This window comes from Echinops telfairi, unplaced genomic scaffold (genome assembly GCF_000313985.2).
Source record: "Echinops telfairi isolate 266 unplaced genomic scaffold, ASM31398v2 ScPeMD7_70;HRSCAF=299, whole genome shotgun sequence".
NCBI classification, from domain to species: Eukaryota; Metazoa; Chordata; class Mammalia; order Afrosoricida; family Tenrecidae; genus Echinops; species Echinops telfairi.
Genome location: NW_022103968.1, coordinates 44,855,893 through 44,883,487, shown reverse-complemented (window position 1 = coordinate 44,883,487; position 27,595 = coordinate 44,855,893). Strand labels below are relative to the sequence as shown.

The 27,595-nt window shown below is 35.6% G+C and overlaps 1 protein-coding gene and 2 non-coding genes across 3 annotated transcripts in view; 1 reads left to right on the top strand and 2 right to left on the bottom strand.

Annotated features, from left to right (window-relative positions):
* Positions 1–27,595, top strand: part of PCDH15 (protocadherin related 15) — a 952,716-nt gene that overhangs the window by 484,770 nt on the left and 440,351 nt on the right. The window contains exon 9 of the mRNA XM_045291300.1: positions 15,595–15,703. Coding sequence (XP_045147235.1) covers positions 15,595–15,703 — 109 coding nt within the window. The remainder of the gene's footprint in view (positions 1–15,594; positions 15,704–27,595) is intronic.
* Positions 4,505–4,574, bottom strand: LOC115870031. The gene has a single exon (XR_004046500.1). It is a non-coding gene; the product is annotated as a small nucleolar RNA U2-30 (small nucleolar RNA).
* LOC115870032 lies at positions 4,705–4,784 on the bottom strand. Its single transcript, XR_004046501.1, has one exon. It is a non-coding gene; the product is annotated as a small nucleolar RNA U2-19 (small nucleolar RNA).

Here is a 27,595-nt window from a genome sequence, read left to right as displayed (position 1 = left end):
AGTCCCCAGACGCTATAGGTCTCGATAGCCGGGCACCATCAGCCTTCTTCACCACACTTACTTATGCACACATTCGTCTTCAGCGTTTATGTGGGGAAGGTGGTCACACAATGATGGTTTTTGTTCTTTGGTGTCTGCTCCCTGTTCCCTTCAACACCTCGTGTTCGCACAGGCTCGTGTGCTTCTTCTCTGTGGACTTTGTTGTTTCCGAGCTCGATGGCCGCTTGTTTGCCTACAAGCCTTTAAGACCCCAGACGCTATATCTTTTGATAGTCGGACACCATCAGTCTTCTTCACCACATTGACATATTTCTTAACAGTGGAATTGTGAAAGTTAAATGTATGGTGTTAGTACAAAAGAAGATCAATAAATATTTGGCTACTTTTTATCTTTTCACTCTTTTTAATAGGACATTTTTAATTAAGCAATTAAGACAGCCTATCTCAACTGGTTTCTAAGTAGATAAAGTCTGCCATTGTATTCCTCTTCCACTTTAAAAAGTACTCAGTTATTTAATTTTCTTGTTTTTTTAGATAAATGTAAATTATTATTTTTACTTAAAACTCTACTTTTTCTTATATTAATTGCCAAAGTACTTATTGGTATACTTTTTAATCAACTAACTGAATTCAGTTTAATGCCAACATTCATATCCACTTTCATTTTGGGCCTTTGGGTCTCTTATGTTACTTTTACATCAGTTTAGAACTTTAAACTCTTATCTTGGGGGTATAGATATATGTAGTAGCTGTAAGAATTTGAACTAGGCTGCCCAATTACTTCTGAAGTAACTACTGGAATAAAAATCTTAGTTTTTCACAGTTGCAACTCAAAAGAACACCAAAGGAAGTCCTCAATGATGTAAGTTTGCAGTACACTGTGAGTTCAGTGTCAGATTAAAGAGTGGTTTTAATAAATTTAATTCAAGAAGTAACAACTCTGAGCTCCATTCTGTGCAAAATTTTTCATCACCTTTTTTTCTTTTGGGTGAGAATGGGTTTGGGTTAGGATAGAAAATAGCTCAAGAAGAGGATATGATTCCCAGACAAAGTTGATGAATGTAACATAGTTTCTATAAATCTTCATCATAGAAAATATTCCTGAAGTTGTTGCTCAAAATACAGATTACCTAGAGATGCGCTCATAGGCTATGAGGAAATCTATTTTCCATGATCAGACTCTCAAGACTTGTAAGCTTTTAGCAGCTACTTCTCATGCAAAGGCTCTAGGAAACATATTGTAAAAAAGGCCCATATCTTCAGAAATAAATGCATCTCATTTAGAAGACAGACTTTCTACCAATGAAGAAAAACGGAGGTAAGAGTCGGAAACTGCATAAAACTCCTGAAGAAAATTGAAGTTTAGCAGACACTTCTAGAGACCCTGTGGACAAATATCAAAAATGTCATTTGAAAAAGATTTATGAAACATCTATCAGTGCCCCCCAGGCATCAGCATTCAGAGTTATCAACTGCTCCCCTGTTGTGGTCTAAAGTAGGAGCCTGTATTGCAAGGACAAAATAGGAGTCTGAAAACGAGTCTGAGTCATACTTGTTGCAAACATGAAAACCACTGTGTTTCGGTTGGCCTTCCATGAGAAGAGGCCAATGTCTCAGGCACTTCCAGTCGCCTTGGTGGAGGATGCAGGCAGTGTCGAACAGCCACTACAAGGGCTGTCTTTTAGTGCAATTTTTCATGCAATTTTTTTCACACACAAAATCATTTTTCCTAAACATGTCTGTGTAGTTAGTTGTAACGACAAAAACCATTCTCACAGCCTAGTTTATAAATATCAGTATAGTTCTAGACAGCATTCAAATAGTGATACTCTGTTGTGTCCCCTTGTTTTTCTATTTGTTCATGAAATGGAGTTTTATGACTTATGTAAATATACATTTTATACAACTGTATGTGAGGGGGCTTCAAAGGCTTTTTAAAATGAACCTTGTAAATAACTGAATTTCCCATGAACTCTGTGTCCCTCCTTCGGTACTTAGGGGCTCTCTAGGTAATCTGTCCCTGACTACAAGGCACAACTCCATGCTGCTGTATGTCCCGAATCTTTTCCTAATGGGCTCTGGTCACTGCTGCCATTATCACCCCATTGTAACGATGTGTCCAACCATCAGATTCTGCCTGCATATACTACAAGCATGCTCTGCCTTATCTCTCCCAGGGTATTTGCCATTGCAGATTTAGTCAACTTAATTCAGAGAGTAGTGATGAGAGTTGGGTAACAATGTTTAGGAAACTGGACATTGGAGATGCTCCCCAAATGTTTAATTCTGTTTAGTGAGGCAAACATATTTCTACCAAGTATATAGAAAATAAACTTTATTTGGGTTTCCATCATATTTCCAGGAATTAGAGGTAAAACACATCCATAAAGCATGGGACTCTTATGTTACTAAAGTGCCCTTGTGTACATTTTAGTTTTAGTGCTGTTGTGGTTGTGTTATTATTTTCTGTTTGTAAATGTGGAGGTGGCATAATTTCTACAATTTTTTTGTTCTGCTGTTTAAGTCATGCAGGAATGAGCTTCTTCTGGTATGAGACATCGTGCCCTGTTAATAACAAGAATTCCAGTTCTTTGTCACAGCAAACAGATCAAAAGCTTAAACTATTTGGGTCGTATGTCATCAGGCAGTAGAATAAGCTCAGTCTCTTCGATGCCTGGCATATAATACAATGATTCTAGTTATCCACATGATTTATTTATATTCCCCATGTTGTTAAATTTTTATTAATCATTTCATGTTGTTAATTTTATGCTTATTTCTGTAAAGTAATTTGATGGTGGTGGTGGGGGTGGTGATGGTAGTATAATTACTGCTAGTATGTAGTTCCTAAAACTGATACATACTTTTAGTCTCTGTTTAATGATGCTCACAAAGTTAAATATACCAAATAAAATAAAGATGCAAAGTGACACTCGCATCTTGTTCATTCAAATCAAAAGGGAAACTCACTGCCACCGATTTGCTGCCGACTCATAGGGTCCTAGAAGACGAGTACAGCTGCCCTGGGGGTTCTGAGGGTGTAGATCTCTATGGCAGTGGAAAGCCTCACCTTTCTTCCAAGGAGCTGCTTGTAGTTCCAAACTGTGGCTCTTGAGGTTGGAAAGCCAATGAATTGATCAATTAGATTAAAAATATAGGGTTGGACACACTATAATCCCATTTAAAATAATAGAAAAATACTTTTAAACAGTGAAACCAGTAATGAGAAATCTATTTTTTAATAATGTAAGTTACAGCATACTTTAACAAACACCCTCAACTCAAATACTGTGTAAGTGAAAATTATTTTAATAATATTCCTAAAGTTAAAATACGAAATCAATTCACTAAGATTAATATGTATTATTGGTCTAGATGTATAACTTACATAGCAATTAATCAATATTTCTGTGTTTTCAGTTTATACAATAATTTAGGTTTATGGAAAACTGCAGCTGTTCATAACCTAGAATATAATGCATATCCCCTGACTTTGAGTCGATTCTGCCGATTAGCAAAGCTCCAAAGGGTCCCCCAGGCTTTCCCTCCAGGAGGAATCAGGTAACTGGTTTGTCTCCGATGGAGCTACTGTGGACCCTGAACCACGTGTGAGCTGGGCAGCAAACCCAAACTCCCGAGCAGTACGAGGGCACCTTTTAGAGGCTCAAATATCAGAGGACTACTTCAGTTTATTCATCAAGACATGGAAGGGTACATAGAAAAATCTACAAATACATATACATATTCATAGAATATCTAGTCCTATCTCTTTAAATGATAGTTAAGATCTTTTCATAGCTCCAAAGTGAAAATAATTATCTTAAACTATGTAATTTGTAAACAAGGTGGTCAATTTCTGAAAATTGACATTTATCATAACTCATGTTTATGGCAAAGTTCAGAAATAATTCGTTGTATATTTTCCTCTGTACTTCCCTGCTCTATCATATTGTATAATGGGTTATAGATATGAGAATTCTGATCAATAGTTCAATGGAGATTAAAACTTCTTACCATGGGAGTCATAGAAGATGATATTGTCCTTCAGAGTGTCAATCCTAATCATAAATGAAAGAATTATTTTATCTAGCACCACCTTCCACTTGTAGAAAGCTAGAAGAGGATTCCTGCAGAAATTACAGATGTATATTTATGTTGTTTGCAGAAATTACAACTACTAGTACCTGCTTTGACTTTATCTATTAAACAGACAAAACGTACAACTAAACAACAACAGAAACCTACTGTCAGCCAATCTATTCTGACACATAGCAGCAGCCCTCCAGGGCAGCCTAGAACCTTCCTGTGGGTTTCCAAGCCTGTGAATCGTTACAGGGTAACAATGCCGGGGCTCATGTTTTCAGCCTGTGAGCATTGTTCTTAGCAGCCCTACATATAGCTCACTAAGACACAAAGTGTGTGTGTATGTGACGTGTGGGGGTGGAGGTAGGGTGGGACAGGCAATTTGCCTTTACACTGGAAAGAATCTTTTTTTTTAAAATTTTTAGCTCAGGTCAAGTGTAGAAACCTTCAAGGTTATCTAGGTCAGTAGAAAAATGTTCTCATCATTGCTCAGACTGATTAGCCTTCTACACGTACACGCACCATTTATGCCATCAATTCCTTACACACATGCACACACGCACCACCACCCCCCGCCCCCACCCCCCCCCACACACACACACACAAATTTGTACTCTTGCTTCCCAGAGTGATGAAGATCATGCCTCAGGTAGACCGGAAGGGCCTTGGATGCTCAGATTTGGCTATTTTCATCATTGATTCTTTTTTTTTTTTTTAAGTTTAATTTTTGCAAGGACCAGTGTAATATTTTTGTGGCCTTTTAAGAGAAGAGTAAACAATCCTATAGCCAGAAATAATGATAGAGCAGCGCTGGTAGGATTGTGGTGAGCAACAGCTGCCTCCCAGAAACAAATTCCAGGTATAACCTTAATATTGCCACTGCAGAAATATGGAACTTTGCGTTTGGACAATAAATTACACACCTAATCCATATGTATTATTGTGAAGGATAATTTGGACCGTTTGATTGTCATAGTTTCTTCCTAAAGTACACATGAATTTTATAAATAATATTGCAACATTAGAGAACATTTTGTATTCAAAGTTGAAAAGCAACCATGTCTTTAATAAGATTTCATTGAAAAATGATTTTTAAAACAATTTTGTGTCCTAATAAAATTCAAGAAAGAATGAAATATATAAAACAATATATGAATAGTAAATAAAGAATATGATTAAAGAGAGTAAAATAGCAATATGTGGTAAAAGAGACAAAAGGTGGAAAAGAACTGAAGATATAGATAAAACAACAATAACAAGATTCAGTAACAACTAATGCCAAACCCTCGTTTGAAACGTCCTAAGAGAATAGTGCTAGTTATTTTACAAGCGGGTATTTTTTTCTTTTTTTTAGAAAAGATAATCACCAAAGTATTTAGCACAGCCTAGTATTTTCCTTTTGCTAATCAAGCAAAGGCAATGTTAACAGAGCTAATTTACTTGACAGGCAATTATCAGTTTGTATCATCCTGGTGAACAAGTGATTGTTCTTCCCCATCTCATAATATTCAAAAAGAAATCTTCCAAGCGATGAGTTGGCAACAATAATGGATCACTAAGGAGAAGCTGGACACCTGGAAAGGTAACACCTGTGTCTCCAAAAGGAACTTGGGGAAAGTGAGCCAGGAGAGCAGAAAAGATGCAGAGGCGAAAAAGAAGGAAACAAACAAACAAACAAACCTTTCACTTCTTTCCCAATAGCCTTGTATTGCAATTTGTAAGTAGTCAAAGAATGAAGCAAAGGGTGAATTTAAGACAAAGCTTTAAAATTAGAAATTATTGTATGATATATTCATTTCAAGGTAAATTAAATTTTGCTCAAATAATTAAAACAATCAAATCCACCCCAAAATAAAATATTATGTAAAACTCGGATATAGTCTTATAGCTACCAATGCTTGAAGACTATGAAGGAGATATGCAGTGCTTTGAAAAGCAAAGTTAGTAAACATAGAAACTACAATTCAATTAACTGCTCATTCTCGTTCTAAAATTATTTCTGTCTGATAAAAGTAATTTGATCCCTTCCACCCACCTTGAGTTAAACTTCTTCACAGCTGCAGCATTCTATCCAATTTATTTTATACTACTCGAACAATGTAAGTTCCTTTGAACTGATTAAAGTTATCTATCACTTAAGGTTTTTTAAAATTTCTTTGCTTTAAATAAAATATGTCCAGAATTATTTTATAAATTGGATGTAAACTAAATTGTGCCTAAAGCTATAAAGACAAATTTTACTTAAGTATATTTTAATGGGGTAATAAATGCAATCGTTATTAAAATATCCAACTCTTCATGAAAATATTCTTTAAAATTAATATTTATATTCAATTAATTTAAATTATTTAAGTAAGTAATCTCCAGCAGCATTCACCACAGAAAAAAGAAACATTGCAATTGAAAATAAGAAAATTGAAATTATCAAGTATAAGAAGCAATAGAAACTCCCAAAAAGTGAATACCTTTGGAAAACCATAAAGAATACTAATATACTAATATACATATGTTTAGTGTTTTAGAAGGAAAGAGAAGCACATTTGAAAAAAAGTAATGGATGAAATTTACCCAAATCTGCTGAAAAACAAAACAATGCACATTTATGGTGCTCTATAAATTCAAAAGAAAAGAAACTCAGAGAGATCCGCACCAAGCACTTAGTCATGATGTGCTACACTTTGTGCCTTAAGTTTGAATCAATAGCAGTGGGTTAACCTCTTTTCAACTATTGTAAGTTTATCCTATGGACATCTGAGTATATAAATAAAAGAGAAGAGTTGATTTGAAACACTCAAAACTGATCATTGAAGATAACATGTAAGGTTGGATTGAATGTTAGAAGCACTTATCATTTGATGGGCTCAGTTTACTTTTCAGGCTTATCTCAGAATATAGTATTTCTTGTATATTTAATTAATTGTTAGGACTTTCTACAGATTATTTTCGGATGTCTTAGTGTATTTTAACCAGTTTGGCTGTTTCTCGCTTTGGCAACACATACACAAAAAACGTTCGTCAGGCTCAGTTTTTTTATGTGTTTATGACTCAAACAAAGACATCACTCCAATTTTTATTGGAGGATGTGTGACATTTAAATAGTGCTTTGTTACTTGTACCTCAATTAATGTCTGAACCTTTACTATTCAGCGTGCTAAATTTTAAAATTATTTTTTACCACAAAATAGTGACCTACTGGCCATCTGATAAATCTTAATGAAAATCGGAGAAACTAAAACACTTATTAGATAAGAACAGTATAAAATTAATGTAACAATATTGATCTAATGCCACATAATTGCAACACATGCATTCAACAGATGTAGGAATCAAGTTAATCATTTACTGTTCTAAAAGTAGGGGTGCGAAGATAGGTTGAAATTAACTCAACAGCCTTGGGTTTGGGTTTATTCGGATCATAGGCTGAAATCTATATCATATGGACCATGATTGATAGTTGCCAGATGCAACCTAAAAAGATGACAGTATCCTTCCACTAAAATTCCAGTGTTTTTCTGGAGTGTAATTTCCAAAGCAGGTGAGGTTCTGTACACCTGAAAAACAGCTGACACATCCTTCAATATAGAGAACAAGTTACTAATTCTTTCTTATATGCATGTTTGCTATTAAATTATTATTATATGCATATTTCAACATTTTGATTGAAGCTTGCTTTTACAACAAGCCAGTAATGAGGTTGCAGTGAAGAGTAGAGCCTATAGTTATCATCTAAGAAAATTAACTGTCCATAAGCATATTAAATTTTATGTCCCTTCACAAAGACACAGCATTTTTTCAGAAAATCTAATGAATATTAAGCTTGAAACTCAAATGGTGGCCCAGTAAAAGTTTTTGGTAAACAGGGAAAAAAAGCCTGCATTTGTCAAGACTCATTTCACTTGAATCCACAACCAATGCCCGTGAAGCAGAAATCAAGAACTCAAATCTGCTGCAAAAGACTAGACACATGCGCAAAATGAAGATGTCCCTTGAAGACTAAGGTATGCCTGACTCAAGGCATATGATTTCCAATTGCTTCATATGTGTGCTAAAACTGAACAATGACTGAGAAAGAATGGAAAAGACTTGCTGCCTTTGAATTGAGGCCTTAACAGAGACTACTAATTATACCATCAATTATCAGGAGAATGAATAAATCTCTTAGAAATTGTACAACCAGAAAGATCCTTAGAAGAAAGGAGGATAAAACTTTGTCCTGTGTATTTTGGACATATTAACAGGAGGAAACACTTCCTGGTGAGGGATATAATGCTTGGTAAAGTAGACCCTCAATGAGATGGCTTGACATGTGGCCACAATAGGTTGTGATATAAATATAGTCAGAATTAGGAGGATCAAGCAAGATCGGGCAGTGTTTTGTTGTGTAGTGCATACGGTATCAGAGTCATAATTGACTCCCTGCTACCTAACAACATCTCTGAGTAATGCTGCATTTTACAAGTACAGAGTCATGTATTTTACTGGAAAGTTTTTGTTTGCTTATTTCTATGGTTATTTTCACAGTAGGAATCTATAGAACCAAAATTGTGCCATACAATTGATTTCCACACATAGGTACTCTATACTACTGAATAAGCTGCCCCATAGAGCTTCCAAGTTTATGGAGCAGATGGACACTTCTTTCAGGGGATGGACAGTATATGAACCACTAATCTTTCCGTTAGCAGTTAAGGGCTGAACCACTGGGTCATCAGGACTCTTTATCTGAATCTGATCAGGAACTTTATCTGGATCTGATTTGTTTATGGTTTCCTGTTAATACATATGTGAGAAAATATATCTCAGACTATTTAAACATCGGTGAAATAAAAACCTGCAATCCTATGTGTTTTTCATATTATGCCCATTAACTGGGTCAGGAGTCAGGATATATGCCCTTTTATTAAAGACAGAACCCAAACCAAACTCACTGCCATCGAGTCAATGCTGACTCACAGTGACCATCTTGGGTTTCTGAGAATATAAACTGTTCAAGGGAGTAGAAAGCCCAGTCTTTGTTCTGTGGGATGCTGGTGAATTCGAACTGCGAACCATGTGGATCACAATCCAACACATAACCACTGCACCACCAGAAAGCAGCCTTGCTTCAGAGGCAAGGTATAACAAGACTTGAGTGACATTTTTAAGTGTTTCACATAATTTAAATTGATTAGGAACATTTGATAAAGCTGTCAAGTCCTAGACAAATATTGAGTTTTCTGCCCCAAAGTCAATAAACTGATACACAAAGAGATAATGATAATGGTTAAATCATTCTGCTGGAGTAAAGGAATGTTTGATTTTTTTCTGAAATGGCTAATTGTGACATGAGTGAGCATCTAATTTATTCTCCCTTCACAATTATAAAGGAAATGGTCAGGCAAATGAGGGACACAGAGATAAAAAATAATAATAGCTAATAACTTGAGCAGAATCTATTATCCAAAAGTAATAATCCCTGAGTTGTATAAACAAGGGCTGTGGAAGATGAGGTCGTAGCTACCTCTGTGCTATATTTTTAGTAATGTGTACTGCCGGACTGCTCCTTGGAGACAAATATGGCGAGATGTCCTTTTACATACTTTGGACCAGTTGTCAGGAAAGACCAGTCCCTGGAGAAGAACAACGTGTTTGGTAACATGGAGGGGCAGAGGAAAAGAGGAAGACCCTCAAAGAGATGGATTGCCACCGTGGCTGCAACAATGGGATGCTCAAATATGGGAACAATTGTGAAGATGGGGCAGGGCCAGGCAGTGTTTCATGGTGTTTTGCATAAAGTTGCTATGGGTCAGAACCAATTTGATTTCATGCAAAAGCTACTGCAAAATGTACATCATTTAGAGTTGTGATCTTCTTATAATTAGATAAGTCATTTGAATAGAAATTAACCCAAAACTGTATGCAATGTCAGCTCTTTTGCTCTTTGTAATCCCCTTTAAATGAGTAAATACATTATATTTTATTTTACGCCAAAGGGTGATAAGGCAAGAGAAATAAAGTAAAAGAGAGAAGGAAAGAAAAGACTCTAGGAGAGCCGAGACACAGCCAGCTATGCCTTTTCATGACCAAACTATATTGATCCATGTGTTGATTAAAAGCCTCAAACTAACTCAATGAGAAAAGAGATTCTGTTGTATCCTATGGGTGCCTCTCAGGAATCCCAAGGCAGCAGCGTGTTTGGGAGTGAGGAGTAACTGCAAGGGAGGATTTGAACACCAGCACTCCGCACGTCTTTTCTGTGTTCCAGCTTAGTCTCGCTTCATTATATTTCACTCACTTTTCTTTGATTTACTTTGTCCTTTTCAGCCAACTACTTAAATGTTTAATTCACTCATTCAAGACTTTTATCTTCCTAATCTACATATATATTCAAAGTACTGTTCATTTTGTGGTCTACAAGTTTTCATATCTAATGGTGTCATCAATATTCATTTTTAAATATTTTATAATCCAGACTTTAGCCTTTAATATATAAGGCATTTTAAAATAGTAGCTTAGCTTCTGAATATAAGAGGTTTTGGGGTTTTTTTAAACATTTTATTAGGGGCTCGTACAACTGTTATCGCAATCCATGCACACATCAATTGTGTAAAGCGCATTTGTACATCATTCTCAAACCATTTTCTCTCCATTTAAACCCCCGACATTAGGTCCTCATTTTTCCCCTCCCTCCCCGCTCCCCCCTCCCTCATGAGCCCTTGATAGTTTATAAATTGGTATTTTGTCATATCTTGCCCTGTCCGACGTCTCCCTTCACCCACTTTTCGGTTTTTTTTAAGGGTACGTATGTTCAGATAATTTTATCGATTTAAATGGCATTTGGTCAGTGATGTGGTCTGTGAGATATGGATTGTACTTTGTTATTGACATCACTGTCATTGCTTTGTAAGTGGTCAAGTTTAGTAAATTTTCCCTTGGTACATGACCATATGGGTGTTCCCTAACAAATATAATTCTTTGTCCTCTGTTCTCTCTGCAAGACCCGTGTTTATTCTAAAAAAGAAGAAGTGCTTGTTTCTGGATTTCTACGTGTTATATGCATGCACTTCTCTTGTCAGATGTAGTCTGCAATAGAGACTAGTTTTTGGTGGGTGAATAATGTTTAATAAAGGATGTATGTTATTTACATTTTACTACTAATGAATAAATCTATATTTTATCTGACTTAACTTCATATAAAGTATAAGAATATAATTCTTAACAAATTATAGTTATTTTCTCTCTTTCTCTCACTGACATTGAGTTGCTGCTCACTCATAGCGACCCTGTAGGACTGGGTAAACTGCCTCTTTGGGTTTATAAGACTGTAACTCTCTGCAGGATGAGAAAGCCCCATCTTCCTCCTGTGCTGTGGCTGGCTTTTTGACCTGCCAACTTTTCACGTCACTACCAACACATGCCACTACACCACCAGAACGCCTAAAAAATATGTAACTTATTAGTAAGCATAAAAATAAATAATGATAGCATAAGGAAAACATTGGTTTAATGTAAGTTGCTAACCTGCATAAAGCAAGGCAACATTTTAGTCCTACTAGATTATTGAAGCAATCTTCTTCTCAACTTCTCTCAATTTCCCAGAAATGTATTGAAAGATTTATTTTATTCTGACTTGTGCAACTTGTCTATTTGTAATATTAAAAACAGAACAGACCTTGACAGTGACATAGTTAGAGAAGTCAAAATGACTTTAAGTAACAGCTTTCATTCCACCTACCCTCATTTTCAGGCTTACCCTGAAGAAACATTTACAGCTTGACGTGTTCGTTTTTTCACTGTTTTGATGATTATCAATATAATTTTCGAACAATACTCATTTCTTATTGGTTCTTCAATTCTCTGTCTCTGTATAAATATATATATATATTTATACATACATACATATATATATGTATTTCCACTCTCTCACTACATTTTTATCTGCTCGTATAAATAACCAGCTCTGAATGATTAAGAAGGAAACCTTTTTCCCTCCCTGTCAATTCTGTTATTTTTAATTCTATTGTCTATAAAACTTTAAAAATGAATATTAAAACACCACTCCTTATTCCCCAAACTTTAGATACACAGAAAGAAGGTTTTGGACTACATGACTAACTACGCAAACGGAACCCCGGATGTGTCTGTTCTCATCTCTAGTGAAATGCGCAGTGAAGGCAATCAGCAGGGACACCCTCTTATAGTCTGCTCTGCTGGCATTTAACATAATAGCAGAAGTGCTAAAAATAAATTTTTAAAAAACTTCTAGGTTAAAAAAGGAAACTATTAAAAGAATCTGTAGACTATTTAGGATTCCTTGGTATGCCCCCCTGATCGTGGGAAACATCGTGAAATTACCAAAAATCCTCAGATTTGTAACACCTCGGTAAGGTCTGAATAGAGTCATATTTTCAGAAAAAAAGGGTACCACAGACTTAATTAGTTGAATCAGGATTAAAGTAGCTTAGCAGGTAATCACTTTGTCTGAAATAATCAGGTTTCTTTATGAAATGCCTTAAAAGAACTAGCCAACTGTTGTTTTTTTGCACATGTGTGCATACTCAAATACATATATTTTTTTCTTTTCTCTTTTTTAATCGTTTTATTAGGGGATCATACACTTCTTATCACAATTCATAGTACATCAATTGTACTATATCCAAAGATAGGTACTTTGAAAAGTCTCAGATTTTATCCAGTTCAGGAAGAAATACAGGTATTACATAGGAAGCAAGCTGACCATTGGAAGATACAGGAATCTGTGTGTGTGTGTGTGTGTGTGTGTGTGTAGACAGAGACACAGAGAAAAAGGAAGTCAGAGAGAAAGAGAGAGAGAGAGAGAGAGAGAGAGAGAAAGTGAATGGTGCATATATTGAATTCTGTCAGAGGAACAATAATGATCTGGATTAAAGGGAGTCATTTTGATATTGACTCAATAGTTTCAGGATTCCTAATCCACATTCAGCGATCAGTGATGGTTCAGTGTCAGGATATTTACCTTTCATAGGAAACTCCAGTTTTTTTCCAGGCCAATAAACAGGTTTTCTTGGCCAGGGGAGGCTTTGGTGTTGTTATGATGCTGAGCATTGTCTCAGTAAAGCTTCAGGCTAGGGTGGTCAAGGTCAAAAGTCCAGGTGATCCTTCTCTGAAAATAAGCTGTTGAAAACTTTGTGGATTGCAATTATGAGCAGAGTACAGGATTAGGAAGAATTTCCTTAAGAACCTATCCATTGGGCTACTATTAATTGGGTGTCTGGGACCAATTTGATGGCAACTAATTCCAACAACTCACCTTAAAGTAGAGAATCCCCCCCCCCGCCCCCCCAAAGTCCAAACCCTCTGCCATTGAGTGGATGCCAATTCATAGAGATCTTATAGGACAAGGTACAACTGCCCATGTGAGATTCTGAGACCGTAACTATTTACTGGTGTAGAAAGCCCCGGACTTTTCCCACTGGCTTCAAACTGCTGACCTTGCAGATTACAGCCCAATTCTACCATTCTACACCAGTGCTCCATAGACGAGAATAGACTATTAGACTGTTATGTCAGTAAGTTATTCCTATAAATATCTCCTTATTTTCAAGGAAATTGCTAGCATTAAAGACCGCTCAGAGCCCGTTAGAAATAATGAATACAACAAAGTTTCTAACATGTATGTGACCTCAAATTATTAACAGTCTCTAATTATTACAACTTCAATATAAAAAAACTTCAATATAAAATTAGGTAGTCTACATAATGGCTTAATCGTATTTTTTGTTCAGCCTAATAGTATTTTTTATTTTGTTTTAGACTTAGTATGCTATCTGTAAACATTTCTGCTGATAACTAAAGGATTGAAGTTACTGATTTTATATGACAGTATATCACATATTCAAGATTCTATCATGTGATAGAAACAATATAAAGCAATATGACAGTCATTCCTTTAGAAGATGAAGTTGCAGGATCTTGCACTGGACTTTATTTCCCTTTAGAATCACCACTTACAGATTTGGGCTGAGGGCTACAAATACTTGAAGCAGTGTTTCCCACTGTGCGTAACGAATATCAGATGAAGAAAATGGTGTTGAGTGCTTGTCTAAAATGCAAACGTTGTCCTCCTTCTTAGAGAGCAATGAGGAAAATTAGCACATGCAAAGTCACCTAGTGCAACAAACTAGTTCTTAAAACATTCTTTCATACAATGTTTCCCAAAGTTATATGTTCAGGGTACAGTTGTATTATTATTATTGATAACTTATGTGTTAAGATCCAGTTCTGAGGGCAGCACTGAGTTCCATTGACCCTGGGACCAAATTCCTATTACAATTTGTCTTTGTAAAGAATGTTCATTGCAACAAAGTCATGTCCACTTGTTTATATATTATAGTTCGTACTATTATCATAAACTAAAAAAATGAAAAAAACAAGAACCTACCTCGCTGCCATCAAGGTTTCTGACTCATACTGACTGTGGAGTGGGCTAGAACTGCCATTGTGGGTTCTCAAGACTACGGTTCTTTATGGGCGAAGTGTTTGGAACTGATCTTGTGATTGGCAACCCAGTGTACAACAACCACCGCAGATTGCAGGAACAAAACCGGTGCAGGGGACTGCTGCAACTTGAGACCATTGGGCTGGCCAAGCCTAGACTATCCGATCCCTCGTCAGGAAAGGACAGGAAAATTCAAAAGACAACATTGAAAGCAAGAAAAAAAAGCTGTCGATACTTAACTTGAAAACACTGACTCTAAAGAATGCACTGTGATCTTTTAATTAGAATCTTTTTTCCATCCATTATATATTAAATGTAGATAACTGCAGATCAACCTATGATTCATTTTAATTCTATGAAATTTGCAAGACTGTGACTGTTTATTTACATTAGGTTAAAGAATCATTTGAAAATTCACTGTAGTATTAATTATGTCTATAAATATTTGAGAGTGGATTGTGGTTGCTCGTAGCATTAGATGTGTCCAGTTGACTACAAATCATGGTGGAGAATACAGCTGCTCCAGCAGGTAACTCTCAGAAGCCCAGCACTGGACACATCTTCAGAGAAACAAACTCCCAACCTTCCTGCCAGCAGCCCACCGCCGAATCCTCTGTGCCACCCAAGAATGACTAACAATGAGTTAGGAAGGACAAATAAACTTATTTTCACAAATCTTTTCTAAAACCGAGGAGAAAAATCTCTAGCTTGTGAATGACTTAATAGCCATGTGTTCATTTTAATTAAATTCTCTAGGCAAGATTGGACATGGATTCATACAGGTCTTCTTTGCTGTTCATCGTGGACCACTTCCTGGCATGAAATCTCATTTGTGTAATTGCTCTGTCTTTTAATGTTGACTTCGAATACACCTTTCTCCCTCCACAGATGCACATGGAGTAGTCTAAGGAGGTAAACTACACATCCTAAAATAGGAGAGCAGCTAATGCCCCAGATGTTATCTAGCTATCTTGATCGTAAATAGCGGAAGTGCCACTTTTTTCATGAGAGATAACTAGTAATGCAGACAAGTTAAAATCTGAATTATTTTTCAGGAAGAACTGAATCCCATCATTGTGATGCCACCTATTGAAGCCATTGATCAGGATCGGAATATACAACCACCGGAGGATCGGCCAGGCATCCTCTATTCCATTCTCGTTGGTTTGTATCTGCTGACATTTTATTTATTCTAGAGTTATGTAGAGAACTAAATCCTTCAAGTAAATTATTAAAAAAACAAAAGCAAACATGTATTATAACAAAATTTTTTCCTTCCAAATAATTGATAGTTACTTCCATGAATTAATTGTTTAAGGAATAACTTGAACCACCCCTAACCCCTCAGAATTAGTTTTAGTAAAATGTACCGAGAAGCAAATTGGAAAACCTAATGGAAAAGAAAAATATTTAAATAAAGAATATTTAATTTGCATTCAATTTTTTTCTCCCTAACATATTATAAATAAGTTTATAAGAAAAAAAGTAACCAAAGTAATATATTAAATGTTTGAATTACTGGTATTTTATTATAGGTCAAATACTATTACATAATTATGATAATATATCATTGAATTATGTAAGGGCTATTTAGCAATCTCATTGTTCTTCTTTGTTGTCTTCTTGATTCTGACTTACAGCAAACCAATGTACAGTAGAACAAAGCACAATCTCCCCATGCTCACCATTGTTGTCATACTTGAGCCCATTGTTACAGCCACTGTATCCATCCATCATCGTATGAAGGGCCTTTCATTGCGATTCCCTCCAAGGGAAATGAAACCCTTCACAACATCATTCTTTTCTCCATTTATCATGGTGTTGTCTATTAGTCCAGTTGTGAGGACTTTAGGTTTCTTTGCAGTAAATTGCAATCTACATTGAATGCTGCAGATTCACAGCGAGCTAAGAATTTACATGTATCAGAATCATTACCTCAGTGACAATGGCTTTGATTTTAGGGATTTCATTTTGAGGTCAATGTGAGAAAAGGAGGGTCATAATCAGTCTAAGGTCAAATAACACACTCTATTGTTGGCTTGTTTTTTCTTACACAATTCCACAGAATTCTAATTCATCCCAGTGCATGTACTGCTAATTGTACCAAAACCAAAAATGATAAGGATCTAATTATATTGCTTTTCTCAAATTGCTTTAGTTAAAATAGGAATGATGCTGATTTGCATCACTTATAGCACATATATGTGAATATATAGATATAGATAGATAGATAGACACAGGCAGAGGCTATATATTACTGCATGAAGAAGAGGCCACTTTTCAAAAATAAATAACTACATTATGGCAACCAAATATATTATTTGATATCCTATGTAGAGAAACAATTATCTTTAAAATTAAGCAAACCGTTAAACAGAAAAAAAGTCAATGGACAAAAAACAACAACTATCTTTCAGGTGTGCACTTCCAGCACCTGTCTGTCAGTTTGCATCCTGTGGTGGCTCCTGTGCTGCTGTGATGCTGGAAGCGGTGTCACTGGCATTTCGAGCATCAGCAGGAACACCCCAGGTGAACAAATTTCAGCAGAGCTTCCAGACCAAGAGCCGACTGTGAAGCAGGAATAGATTGCACACTTCGAAGGAATTAGCTACTGATAACTTTATGAAGAACATTGTCAGACACTGCAAACTACAAGACTAGCAGCTGGGCATTGTCAGATATACTGCTGAGTGTGGAGCCCACAGGCCAGATAAAACTCAAAATATGATTGCAGAAGGGCTGCCCTCTCACACCAGTCAACCAAAAGACAAGGATGGAGTAAGCTTTCAGCCAATAACTATTATTCAAATTTACACACCAACCATTACAGCTAGTGAAGAAATTGAAAACTTGTACCAACTTCTTCAATCTTAAGTTGGTCAAATATGTAACCAAGATGCATAGATTATTACTCAAGGTTGGAATGCGATAGTGGGAAACAAAAAGAAGGGACACTAATTGGAAAAGATGGCCTTGTGGAAAGGAACGAAATTAGAGATTGCATGATAGAATTTTTCAAGGCAAACCACGAATGCCTTCTTCATCACAAAGATTTTTTTCAAACATAAATGACTACTGTACAATGTACACTGATAGTGACCCTCTAGGGCAGAGTAGAACTGTAGTCCCTTTGAGTGTCTGAGACTGTAACTCTTGCAAGAGTAGTAAGCCTCCTGTTTCTCCCTAAGAGAAAGTGGTTTCAAAGTACTGGCTCTGTGGTTCATAGCCCACTGTGCAACCATTATACCAAGGTCTGTCTATAGGCAACATTCTGTGTACAGGTGCTGCATGTGTACAACGCAGTACTCTGGAATTACCTAAGGCAACTGAGACTAAAAATACAATAGCACCATATCGCTTTCCAAAATGATTGTCCACCTTTACAGATTGTGCCAGGCTGCAGTGTGTAAATTATAATCTCGCTGCATCCTCTCCAACATTTCTTTGTCTCTCCTTTTGTGAATGAGGCTATAGTTGTGGGTATAAGGTGATAGCTAATCATTGTTTTAATTTACATCTCTCGCAAAGCTAGTGATAGTGAGCATTTCCTCATATGTCTGTTAGCCATTCGAGTTTTAGCCTTTGTGAATGATCTATTTATGCCCTTTGCCTACCTTTTGATTGAATTATGTATTTTTTCTTATTGAGGTGTTGCAGAATTCCGTAGAGTTTAGTAATTAGTCTCTTGTCCTTTGTGTCCTTATTCAAGGTTTTCCTCCAATTTATGGGCTCTCTTTTTACTTTTTTGATGAAGTCTTTTGCTGTGCATAAGTGTTTGATTTTTAATTGGTCCTATTTATTGATTTTCTTTCCACTGCACGTACTTCCTTTATTGTATTTGGTAGTCCATGAACGCCCTGCAATAAGTGTGCCCCAAATTTCTCATTGATGGTCATTAAAGCTCTGGAGATTATATTTTGGTACCTAATCCTGTTTCTGTGCATGCGGCAAAGTACGACTCCATTTTATTCTTATGCAGATGGAGAACCATTTTTTCCCCAGTACTATTTGTTGAAAAGGTTGACCCTTTCTCATTTATTATATTTTTGGGGCCTTTGTCAAAAATCAGATGAGTTTTCTAGCCTGTTCTATTGGTCTCTGTATGCATCATTGTATACCAGTGCCTAGTTGTTTTAACTACCATAGCCATATAGTAAGTTTTGAGGTCAGGTAGCACTAGGTCTTTATTTTGCTCTTTGTGACGAGTGCTTTGTTTATCTTTGTCCTCTTTTCTCTCCACATGAAGTTGGTAACTAATTTTTCCATTTCTTTAAAGAATGAAGTTGGGATTTGGATCTGAATTTCATAGTTTTTGATTCCCTTAGGTCAGCAGTTCTCAGCCTGTGGGTCACGACCCCTTTGGGGGTCGAACAACCCTTTCACAGGGGTCGCCCGATTCATAACAGTAGAAAATTACAGTTATGAATTAGCAACAAAAATAATTTTATGATTGGGGTTCACCACAACCTCAGGAACTGTATGAAAGGGTTGTGGCATGAGGAAGGTTGAGAACCACTACTTCAGGTAGTATTGATAGTGTCACACTATTAAATCTTCCTACCCATGAACATGGGATAGTCTCTTTTGGTTTCTTATAATAATAGTCTGTACTTTTCTTTGTACAGTTTTCCTGTTTGCTTTGTTAGGTCTCTTCCTAGATTTCACATTTTATGAGGCCATTGTAAATGGTTTTGTTTTCTTAACGTGTTTCTAAGAGCTTTCTTCACTGGTACATATGAATCCATTTGATTTATACTGTCCGGTCTTACATCTTGCTCCCTTTCCAAATCTCTCGGTTGTTCCCAGCAGTCTGTGTGGAGTCGTTGGCACTCTCTGTATATAACGTCATATCATATGAAAGCAGCCAGGGCTTCAGCCCTCGGGGCCTAATTGTATTCCTTTGATTTCTTTTTGTTGATTCATGGTTCTGCCTAAGGTGTCTAGCACTCTCGCACATTGTTAAATAAGAGTGATAATAAGGCCAACTTGGTGTAGTTCTAGTTTTCACAAAAAATGTTTTCAGTTTTTCTCCGTTGAGTGTGATGTTGGCCATTGCATTTTCATATATGGCCCTTATTAGGTTGAGGAATTTCTCTTCTGTTCCTGTCTTATTGAGTGTTTTTCTTAGCAATTGGTTGTAGGTATTGTCAAATGCTTTTTCTGCATCTATTGATCCCATCATCGGGTTTTTATTCTTGATCTTGTTTATGTTGTGGATCACGCTGATCATTTTTCAAATGTTGAATCATGCTTGCATTCCTGGTATCAATCCCACTTGGGTCATGATGAAGTTAAATCTATATATGTTGTTAGTTTCTATTGACTAGAATTTGATTGCGAAACCTTGCATATCTGTTCATACGGGATACGGGTGTGTAGTTGTGTGATTATGATGTCAGAGTTATGCTCACTTCACAGGATCGGGGGCGGAGGGGGGTGGTGGTGGTGGTTGCAGTCCCTTTCTATTTTCTGGACATTTGTGTAGAATTAGTGGTATATCTTCCCTGAGTACGTGGCAGAACTCCCCTGTAATTTCTGGGCTTTTCTTGGGGGAAGTTTATTGATGGTCTCTCGTTCTTTTGTTGTAATGGGTCCGTTCATGGTTTCCACATCGGCCTACATTAATTTGGATTGATGGCATATTTCTTGGTATTTCTTCTATGTTATCAAAATTGTTGGAGTACAGTCTTGCATAGCGCTGTGTTACTGCTCTTTGTTTCGTGTGGGTCTGTTGCAGTGTCAACGTTTGCATTTCTAATTCAGATATTTGTATCTTTGCTTTCTTTGTCCTTGTTAAGCTTTCCAGGAAACATATCTTTCTCTATATCTTTCTTTTTATTTATTTTTCAAATCCAAATTCTTCTTTTCTTCTTTAGAAAAAAAATATATTCTCTATGTGACAGATTATTGTCACCAAACCTTCTTCTGATTTTTTAATCAGTTTATTCAGTTGTGTGAGTGCATTTACAATGACAAATTTGAAAATACTTTCTGTTATTTCTAACATCTGGTTACCTTCATGGAAAGTGCTCAGAGTTCCACTGTTTTCCCTTAGGGCATAGCTAGTGTATGAAACTTTGAGGGCAGGATAAGAAACACTGAAACTTTTTTTTCCCTTTGGGGAGAGAGTTGACCCCTCAGGTGGTGGAAGAGGGAGCTCCGTGTTGTTGGCTGGAGCCAGTTGAAGAGGTTTCTGCTTTGCTGAGATTGAAAGCAGGATTAAAGGAAAGGTCTTGCTTCAAATAACAGAAATTCTGACCTCGCTTACTCTTTGGTTGTTGTGATGGATTTCCTTGAATATCTTCATTTAAAGGTTACTTTTAGGATCCTAATTAAAGGATTTAATATTTATTATGCCAAAATAATTCTTACCAGTTGCACCGGATAACTGGTTAGCATAAATCGTCATGCTCTCTTTCTAGTAGTTGATCAAAAATAATTTTCGATATAAAAATAATTATTTAAAAATCAAACATATGCATTCCTCGAGTCTGACTCCAGGGCACTTTTGCAAAATGAACAATATTTAATACGAAAATAACATCTCAAGCTGATTTTTGTTTAATTTTCAACACACTACGTTACTCCTAGTAATTTCTAATTCTGTTATTCATTTACATTGACTCAATAGCAATTTGTGACAGTTCAAAAGAACTATGGCTGCCAGTGAAACCTCAAGAATCCTAAATTACTCCCAAAATTGATGGAACAAGTGTAATAGAAATACCCCTTTCTCATCTTTTTCTCTCTGTTTCAGGAATGAGAAGTTTCGTGGCAGTTGTTGTTTACTAGGGGTGTTTAATGCAAACAAACATAATGAAAATAACAAAGATAGTGTGCAGCTGATGATTAAGAGCCATTGTGCATTGCAGTGTTAGGTCAGAGAATATGAAAATTACACTACTGCCCTGCCTTTCTGTGTGATTAAAGTTTCATGTAATTTGTAGCAGTAGATTTTTCATTAATGGTAGATCACAGAGTTTGTGGGGACATTGTGAATGCTAGTGTGTGTTGTCTAACACAGTTCTGACACTATTCTGTGAATATAGAGAAGATAATGTGCTTATATCTAAAGATGAAAGGAAATGGGCTGGCTATTTTTTTAACTTTTATATTCTGCATCTCATTGACTACTGTCATCATTTCTTTACTTCTCTAAAAAAAAAAAAACTATTTGGTTAAGTGATAGACCTTTCATTCCGTTTAAGAATTAACACAAGGGGAGTCAACAAGCATTATTATAGAAATATAGAAACCTTTCTTGAAAAATCATTTTGTGAAGTTACTGTTCCTTGACATATGTTCCATCACAACACTCCTGAAGGTGGTGTTTTTAATCTCTCAAATGCTTCCCAGAAGCAGTCTGTGTTCTTTCACCGACACCATGCCAACAGTTGACATCCCCAAGAGCCTCCAATTTTGTTTTTTAAAATATTTATGTTCCTTTGAAATATTTTTTTGCATTTTGGCAACAAAACGTAGTCTGAAGAGAGAAGAACAGAGATTCCAGGTGGGTGGAGTAATGGTTTCCAATAGAATTCTTATAGGACTGCCCTTCCAACATCAGAGCAAGTTCATTGCCTTCCTGGAAAAAATCCTCACTGCAGCATTCCAGGACTTTTTCTTATTAATGCCGTTTTCAATTTTCCTCAAACATCTTTATAATAAGCCTCTGTGATCGCTGTCTGCGTATTCAAAAATATATCCAGATTACCCTTTGTGACACCAGAAAACAGTCACCATGCTCTGAGGAGCTGTTCCTTCTGCCTTAAAAGGAACTGGTCTGGCAAGCAGATCAGAAGCACTGTTGTGATGGGCCATTAATAGATGTTAATATTTGAGAATGAGGATGGCAGCAAATGTACACATGTGCTTGACACAATGGATGGATGGATAGATTGTATTGAGATGTACATGCCCCCAATAAAATGATTTAAATCTACAACTATTAATAACACACATTGATAATGTTTCTAACAACATAAATTAATATACGAATAACATTATTAACAATAAATTAATTATAAATAATAAAATAAAATTTAATAGAATAATAAAAATAATCCATAATGAAATTATATATTGATAATATATATTAATAAACACCTCTTAATGAGACAGAGACAAGAGTATGATGGATAGAATTTTCTGCAGCCATCCACTATTTATAGAGACAAGTTTGAAGACATCTTATCTAGAGGAATGCCACACCTGTATAAACCGGAAACAGTAGCAATAGTATATTGCTTACTCTCATTTAATCAGCAGAAAGTGTTCAGAATCAGAAGCTGACAATGCTTATTAAGAAAAATAATGTCAAAATTTCTTGAATACTTTATAATAGCACCATCTATTTACAGAGGATGTAAAATAACAAAAATAGTCTGATGGTGAGAGAAAGGAGCTTCCTTTACCTTCTGTTACTGTTGATGACTTCATTAGAAAAAAGAAGACTTGAACGATTGAATTAATTTATAAGATATATATATACACTAACTTATAAGATATATATTAATTTATAAGATACATATTAGTTTATTTTTATATCTATATCTATATACATATATATGTATAATTAACTTCTTACCAGGCCCTAGTGCCACTATATAGCAATAGGCTAATGGATACTCGTGTTAGTTATAATACATATTTTCATTTTTTTATTTGTCTTAGTGATTTATCCTTGTATGCTATTTAAACAATTAATATAGTAGTTCTTAATTATCTTCATTTTATATTAGTGAATAATAAGTGTTGATTCCTTGGTAAGATATATATCTATATATATCTATATATATGTATATATATATACATAGCTTATTTTTTCACTATAGCCAACTAAGACATATTCAGTGTCATAGAGTAGGTTCAGAAGGTGCAGATGTAAAATGCCGAGTAAAAGATATTTCTTCATAAAATGTTTTTCTCTTCTAGAGTTACAGTTATAAATAGAATGTCAATGATGTTAAAAATAGAATGTCAATGATGTTACAATAATCTTTTTTCAAATAATTAACAATAAATTGGTATGTGCCTTTTCTTGTCCACATAACACTAAAAATGTAGATTTTAAAGATTTTGTTTTCTTGCCAACGTTTATATATTTTTATAAATTTTTCTCCATTCTTTGTTTCAGTTTAACTAACAATACATATAGTTACTGATAAAATGTTATGACAAACTTTCATGGTCGTAGCGATTACTAGAATGGTTATTTTTTTAAAAACCACTTAGCAATGTATTTGCCAAACTGACTTTGCGGAATGCAAAACTGGTTGTTAACCTTGAGAAATTATTTCTTTATGGAAAGACAGGCACAGAGCTTCTCTCTGGAGAGCTCTGGGATTATGGAGTGTCATAAAAGAAAGATACTGTGCCATTTTAATGTCAAATGCACTTGTGCCACTACATCTCAGCATTTGCTGATACTGGAGGAAAAGTTTGCACTGTGTGGGGTTTTTTCCAGATATTCTTTGAGATTATATTATCTTCATTCTAATGTAACATATTAAACAATGACAAAAGTACAGTTTAAACTTTAATTACTTCACATTTTTTTAGAATTCACTTCTTTATCCTTAGGAAAGATGGTGACAGAATGCTATAAATCATACTCCAATCTTGCAGCCTGTATAATAGACATGTCATGCATTACAAGTTAATATGTATTGTCAAGAAGAAGGTGTAATTAAAGCACATTCAAAACAAGAACATATGCTTATCCTATCCTTTAAAAATTTATATTTTAGCCAGATTTAGTTGTGGAAGTGAGGAATGTTAATTATATTCACTATGTTGAACTGATTCTAAATGTAATATCCTTCATATAAATTTGAAATTATATATGAATGATTAAAGATTAATAAGAACTTAAGTCTTGGAGAAAAATATGCTTCAAACCATAGATTAAAATTGTTTTGAAGAGGGATAGCACGTGAATTGAATATAGAAGTATCCTTTTAATTTACCTTATACTTAGGCTCCTGGTAGAGTGGTTTGCTCTTTGGGTGCTAACTGCAAGGTCAGCAGTTCAAAACCATCAGCTGTTCTGTGGGAGAAAGATCAGACTTGCTATTCCCTAGAGATTTAGTGTCAGAAACCACAGGGGCCATTCTTTGATGATGGCAGTGGGTTTGTTAGGAGCCCTGATAGCATAGAGGATTAAGTACTGTTCTGCTAACTGCTAGGTCTGTAGTTTGAAACTAGCAGCTGCTCTTTGGGAGAAAGAAGATGCTTCGACTCCTGTGAAGATTTACAGTCAGCGGAAACCACAGGGGTAGTTCTATTCTGTTCTGTAGGATGGCTATGGGTCAGGATTGACTCAATCAAAAGAGTGAGTTGAGTTTTGAGTGAGAGTTTTAATACAATTAAACTGTAGATTAAATCAAAACAGAGATTGGCGAAAGAAAATGCCCAAGGTTTTAGGTCCCTTTTAAGAAGCTAATTTTTTTGGATGCGTGAAATATGTTCAAGTGTGATGGAGGTGATGCACACTCACGGAAGTCCTAATGGGCAGGGTCGACCTGCCCCTGTGAATTTCTGAAATGACAATTCTTTACCCGAGGAGGAAGCACCTTTTTTTTCTCTCTGTCTGAATCTGCTGGTGCTTTTGAACTGCTGACCTTGCACATGGCAGCAGAAAGCATAACCACTACCTCCCAGGGCTCATCTTTAATGAGGTATAACTTAACACAAATGAATAGTTATTGCTGTCTCCAAATGACATGAAGCGAGTGATTCTGTATTGACCGTATGCTCAGACATGCTCTTCTGTTCTTGAACAACGTGTTAATACTTTAAAAGCACCCAGACTTTTGTGAGACAGACAACATTTAGAGATTACTGAAAGGAATTTTACTAAAAATTCAGTTATGAGTTTATATTTCAAATTAATATGTATATTACATATTATATATCCTACATTATATCTATATGACATATTGCGTACATATTTTTAAACAGAATATATTATGGGTGTATCCTTTAGTAACACTTGACTGAGGTTAATCATAAACGTCTACATATTTACAATGTTAAAATTTGAGGAGTAGCCACATATTTCCATGAAGTTTTTGAGGCATCTACAAGAGAAGAATTCTGTGCGATTTCATTATGTAACAGATTCCTGATTAAATATTTTACATGTGGCCATTTACTTTCTTGATGTAGAGACAAAAACATGATCTTGAATTAATTTCAATTTGTTATTCTGTAGTGTATGAGATGTATGTTAGCCAATGCATAAGCCATTCAAAAAGTTATTTTCTATTGGTTACAAATAACACAAGAGATGTTAAATTTGCCTCAGGATCTCATGCCATTTGCTATTTCTAGAGGGTCAGAAGTAATATGCCTGACAATTACAGTTAACTACTGCTCATTTTAAAAGTCTGTTAAATAGTAGTGTTTTCAAGTATGATAGAAAGTAGTAAGTTAATGAAAGGGGAAAAACACTACTTAAACAATAATGCTGGAACAATTATATGAGCTTATGCTGAGAACTACACCTTATTCTATACCTTGCACAAGATACATTTACCTGAAAGAATTCCAATACCAAAATGTAAGAAGAAAAACTACAAAATTTCTGGGGGGGAAATGGTGAAGCTTAGGAAATAGTTTCTTAAATATAGCATTGAAAGCACTGTCTTTGAACTAACTATATGAAACGGATGATGTAAGGGGTGGCCATTTGGCAAGTAATACCAGCGTGAGCAGTTCAAAACCACCAGCCGCTCTGGGGGAGAAAGATGAGGCTTTCAGTTCTGAAAAGTTCCAGACTCAGAAAGCAATTCCACTCCAAACCCGAGGGTCCCTGTGAATCAGAATTGACTTGATGGCAGTGGACTTGGGTTTTAGTCGTAGGAAAATGCAAATCTAAATTTCAATGTAAATAAATGTACTAGAAGCCTACTGAACTGACTAAGTATTTTTTAGAGCGATGATATTAAGCTTTAATGAAGATGTGAAGCACCTTGATCTTTTATATACTGCTTTAGGACACTCACAAAAAGACAAAATTACAGAGACCGTGACCAGAAGATTGGTGGCTAGAGATAAGAAGTGAACATCATGGGCCTCTTGGATCCTGACGGTGGTGGTGGCTATACAACATAATTCTTGCAGCTAGTGTTAGGCATCATTGAGCCAGTTTGCATCATAACAACCTTATCTGGAACACAATAAAACTATCTGGACATTCTCAAAATCATTGCTATATTTGAGCCCATTGTTACCGCCAATGTGCCAATCCGTTTCACTGAAAGCCTCAAATCTTTTTCATGGATCTTTATCTTTGCTAAGCATGAGAACTCTCTGCAATTTCATCTGCCTGGTGATGTGCCCAAAGTATACGAACCAAGTCTCGCTTCCGCCCTTGCTTCTAACAGTTACTTGGCCTGTACTTCATCCACGATAGACGTATTCATTCCTCTGGCAGCCCATTGAATATTCATTCTTCTTCTTCAACACCAGAAACCTAATGAGCAATTCCTCTTTCTTATCCTTTTATATTGTGTAATTTTTTTAAAAGCACATGAGATTGGAAATACCATGTGCTTTGAGGAAATTTCTTGCAGGGAATAAAATACATTACATTTCTCTGAAAAGCCTACATTTATGAAACATGCTTTTCAGACTTTATGAATTTCATCAAAACTATTATAATATGCTTGATATAATAGAATTTATTCTTATCTTAAAAAAACATAAACCTAGATAAACAAAATATATTCTATTGATTTCCAAGCATGGTTATATTTGGTGCAAACTGCCGTTTACTTTTATTGTCAGCCATGCTGAAAGACTATGCATACTATAATTAAGATTTATTCAATATTATAATATACTTTTGTGATAAAATTTTTGTTTTGCATATACTTCATGTCATTCTTCGTGTGATAAAGTGACAAATTAATGAAAGCACTCACATAAAATGGTGTTTGCAAAAACATGCAAGCAAGAGATATGTTTCATTTCCTTGTACATAAGCTAATTACTCCTATACTGCATTTGGATCTGCTGCCCAAGACTGCCTAATTGTCAAACTTGATTTAT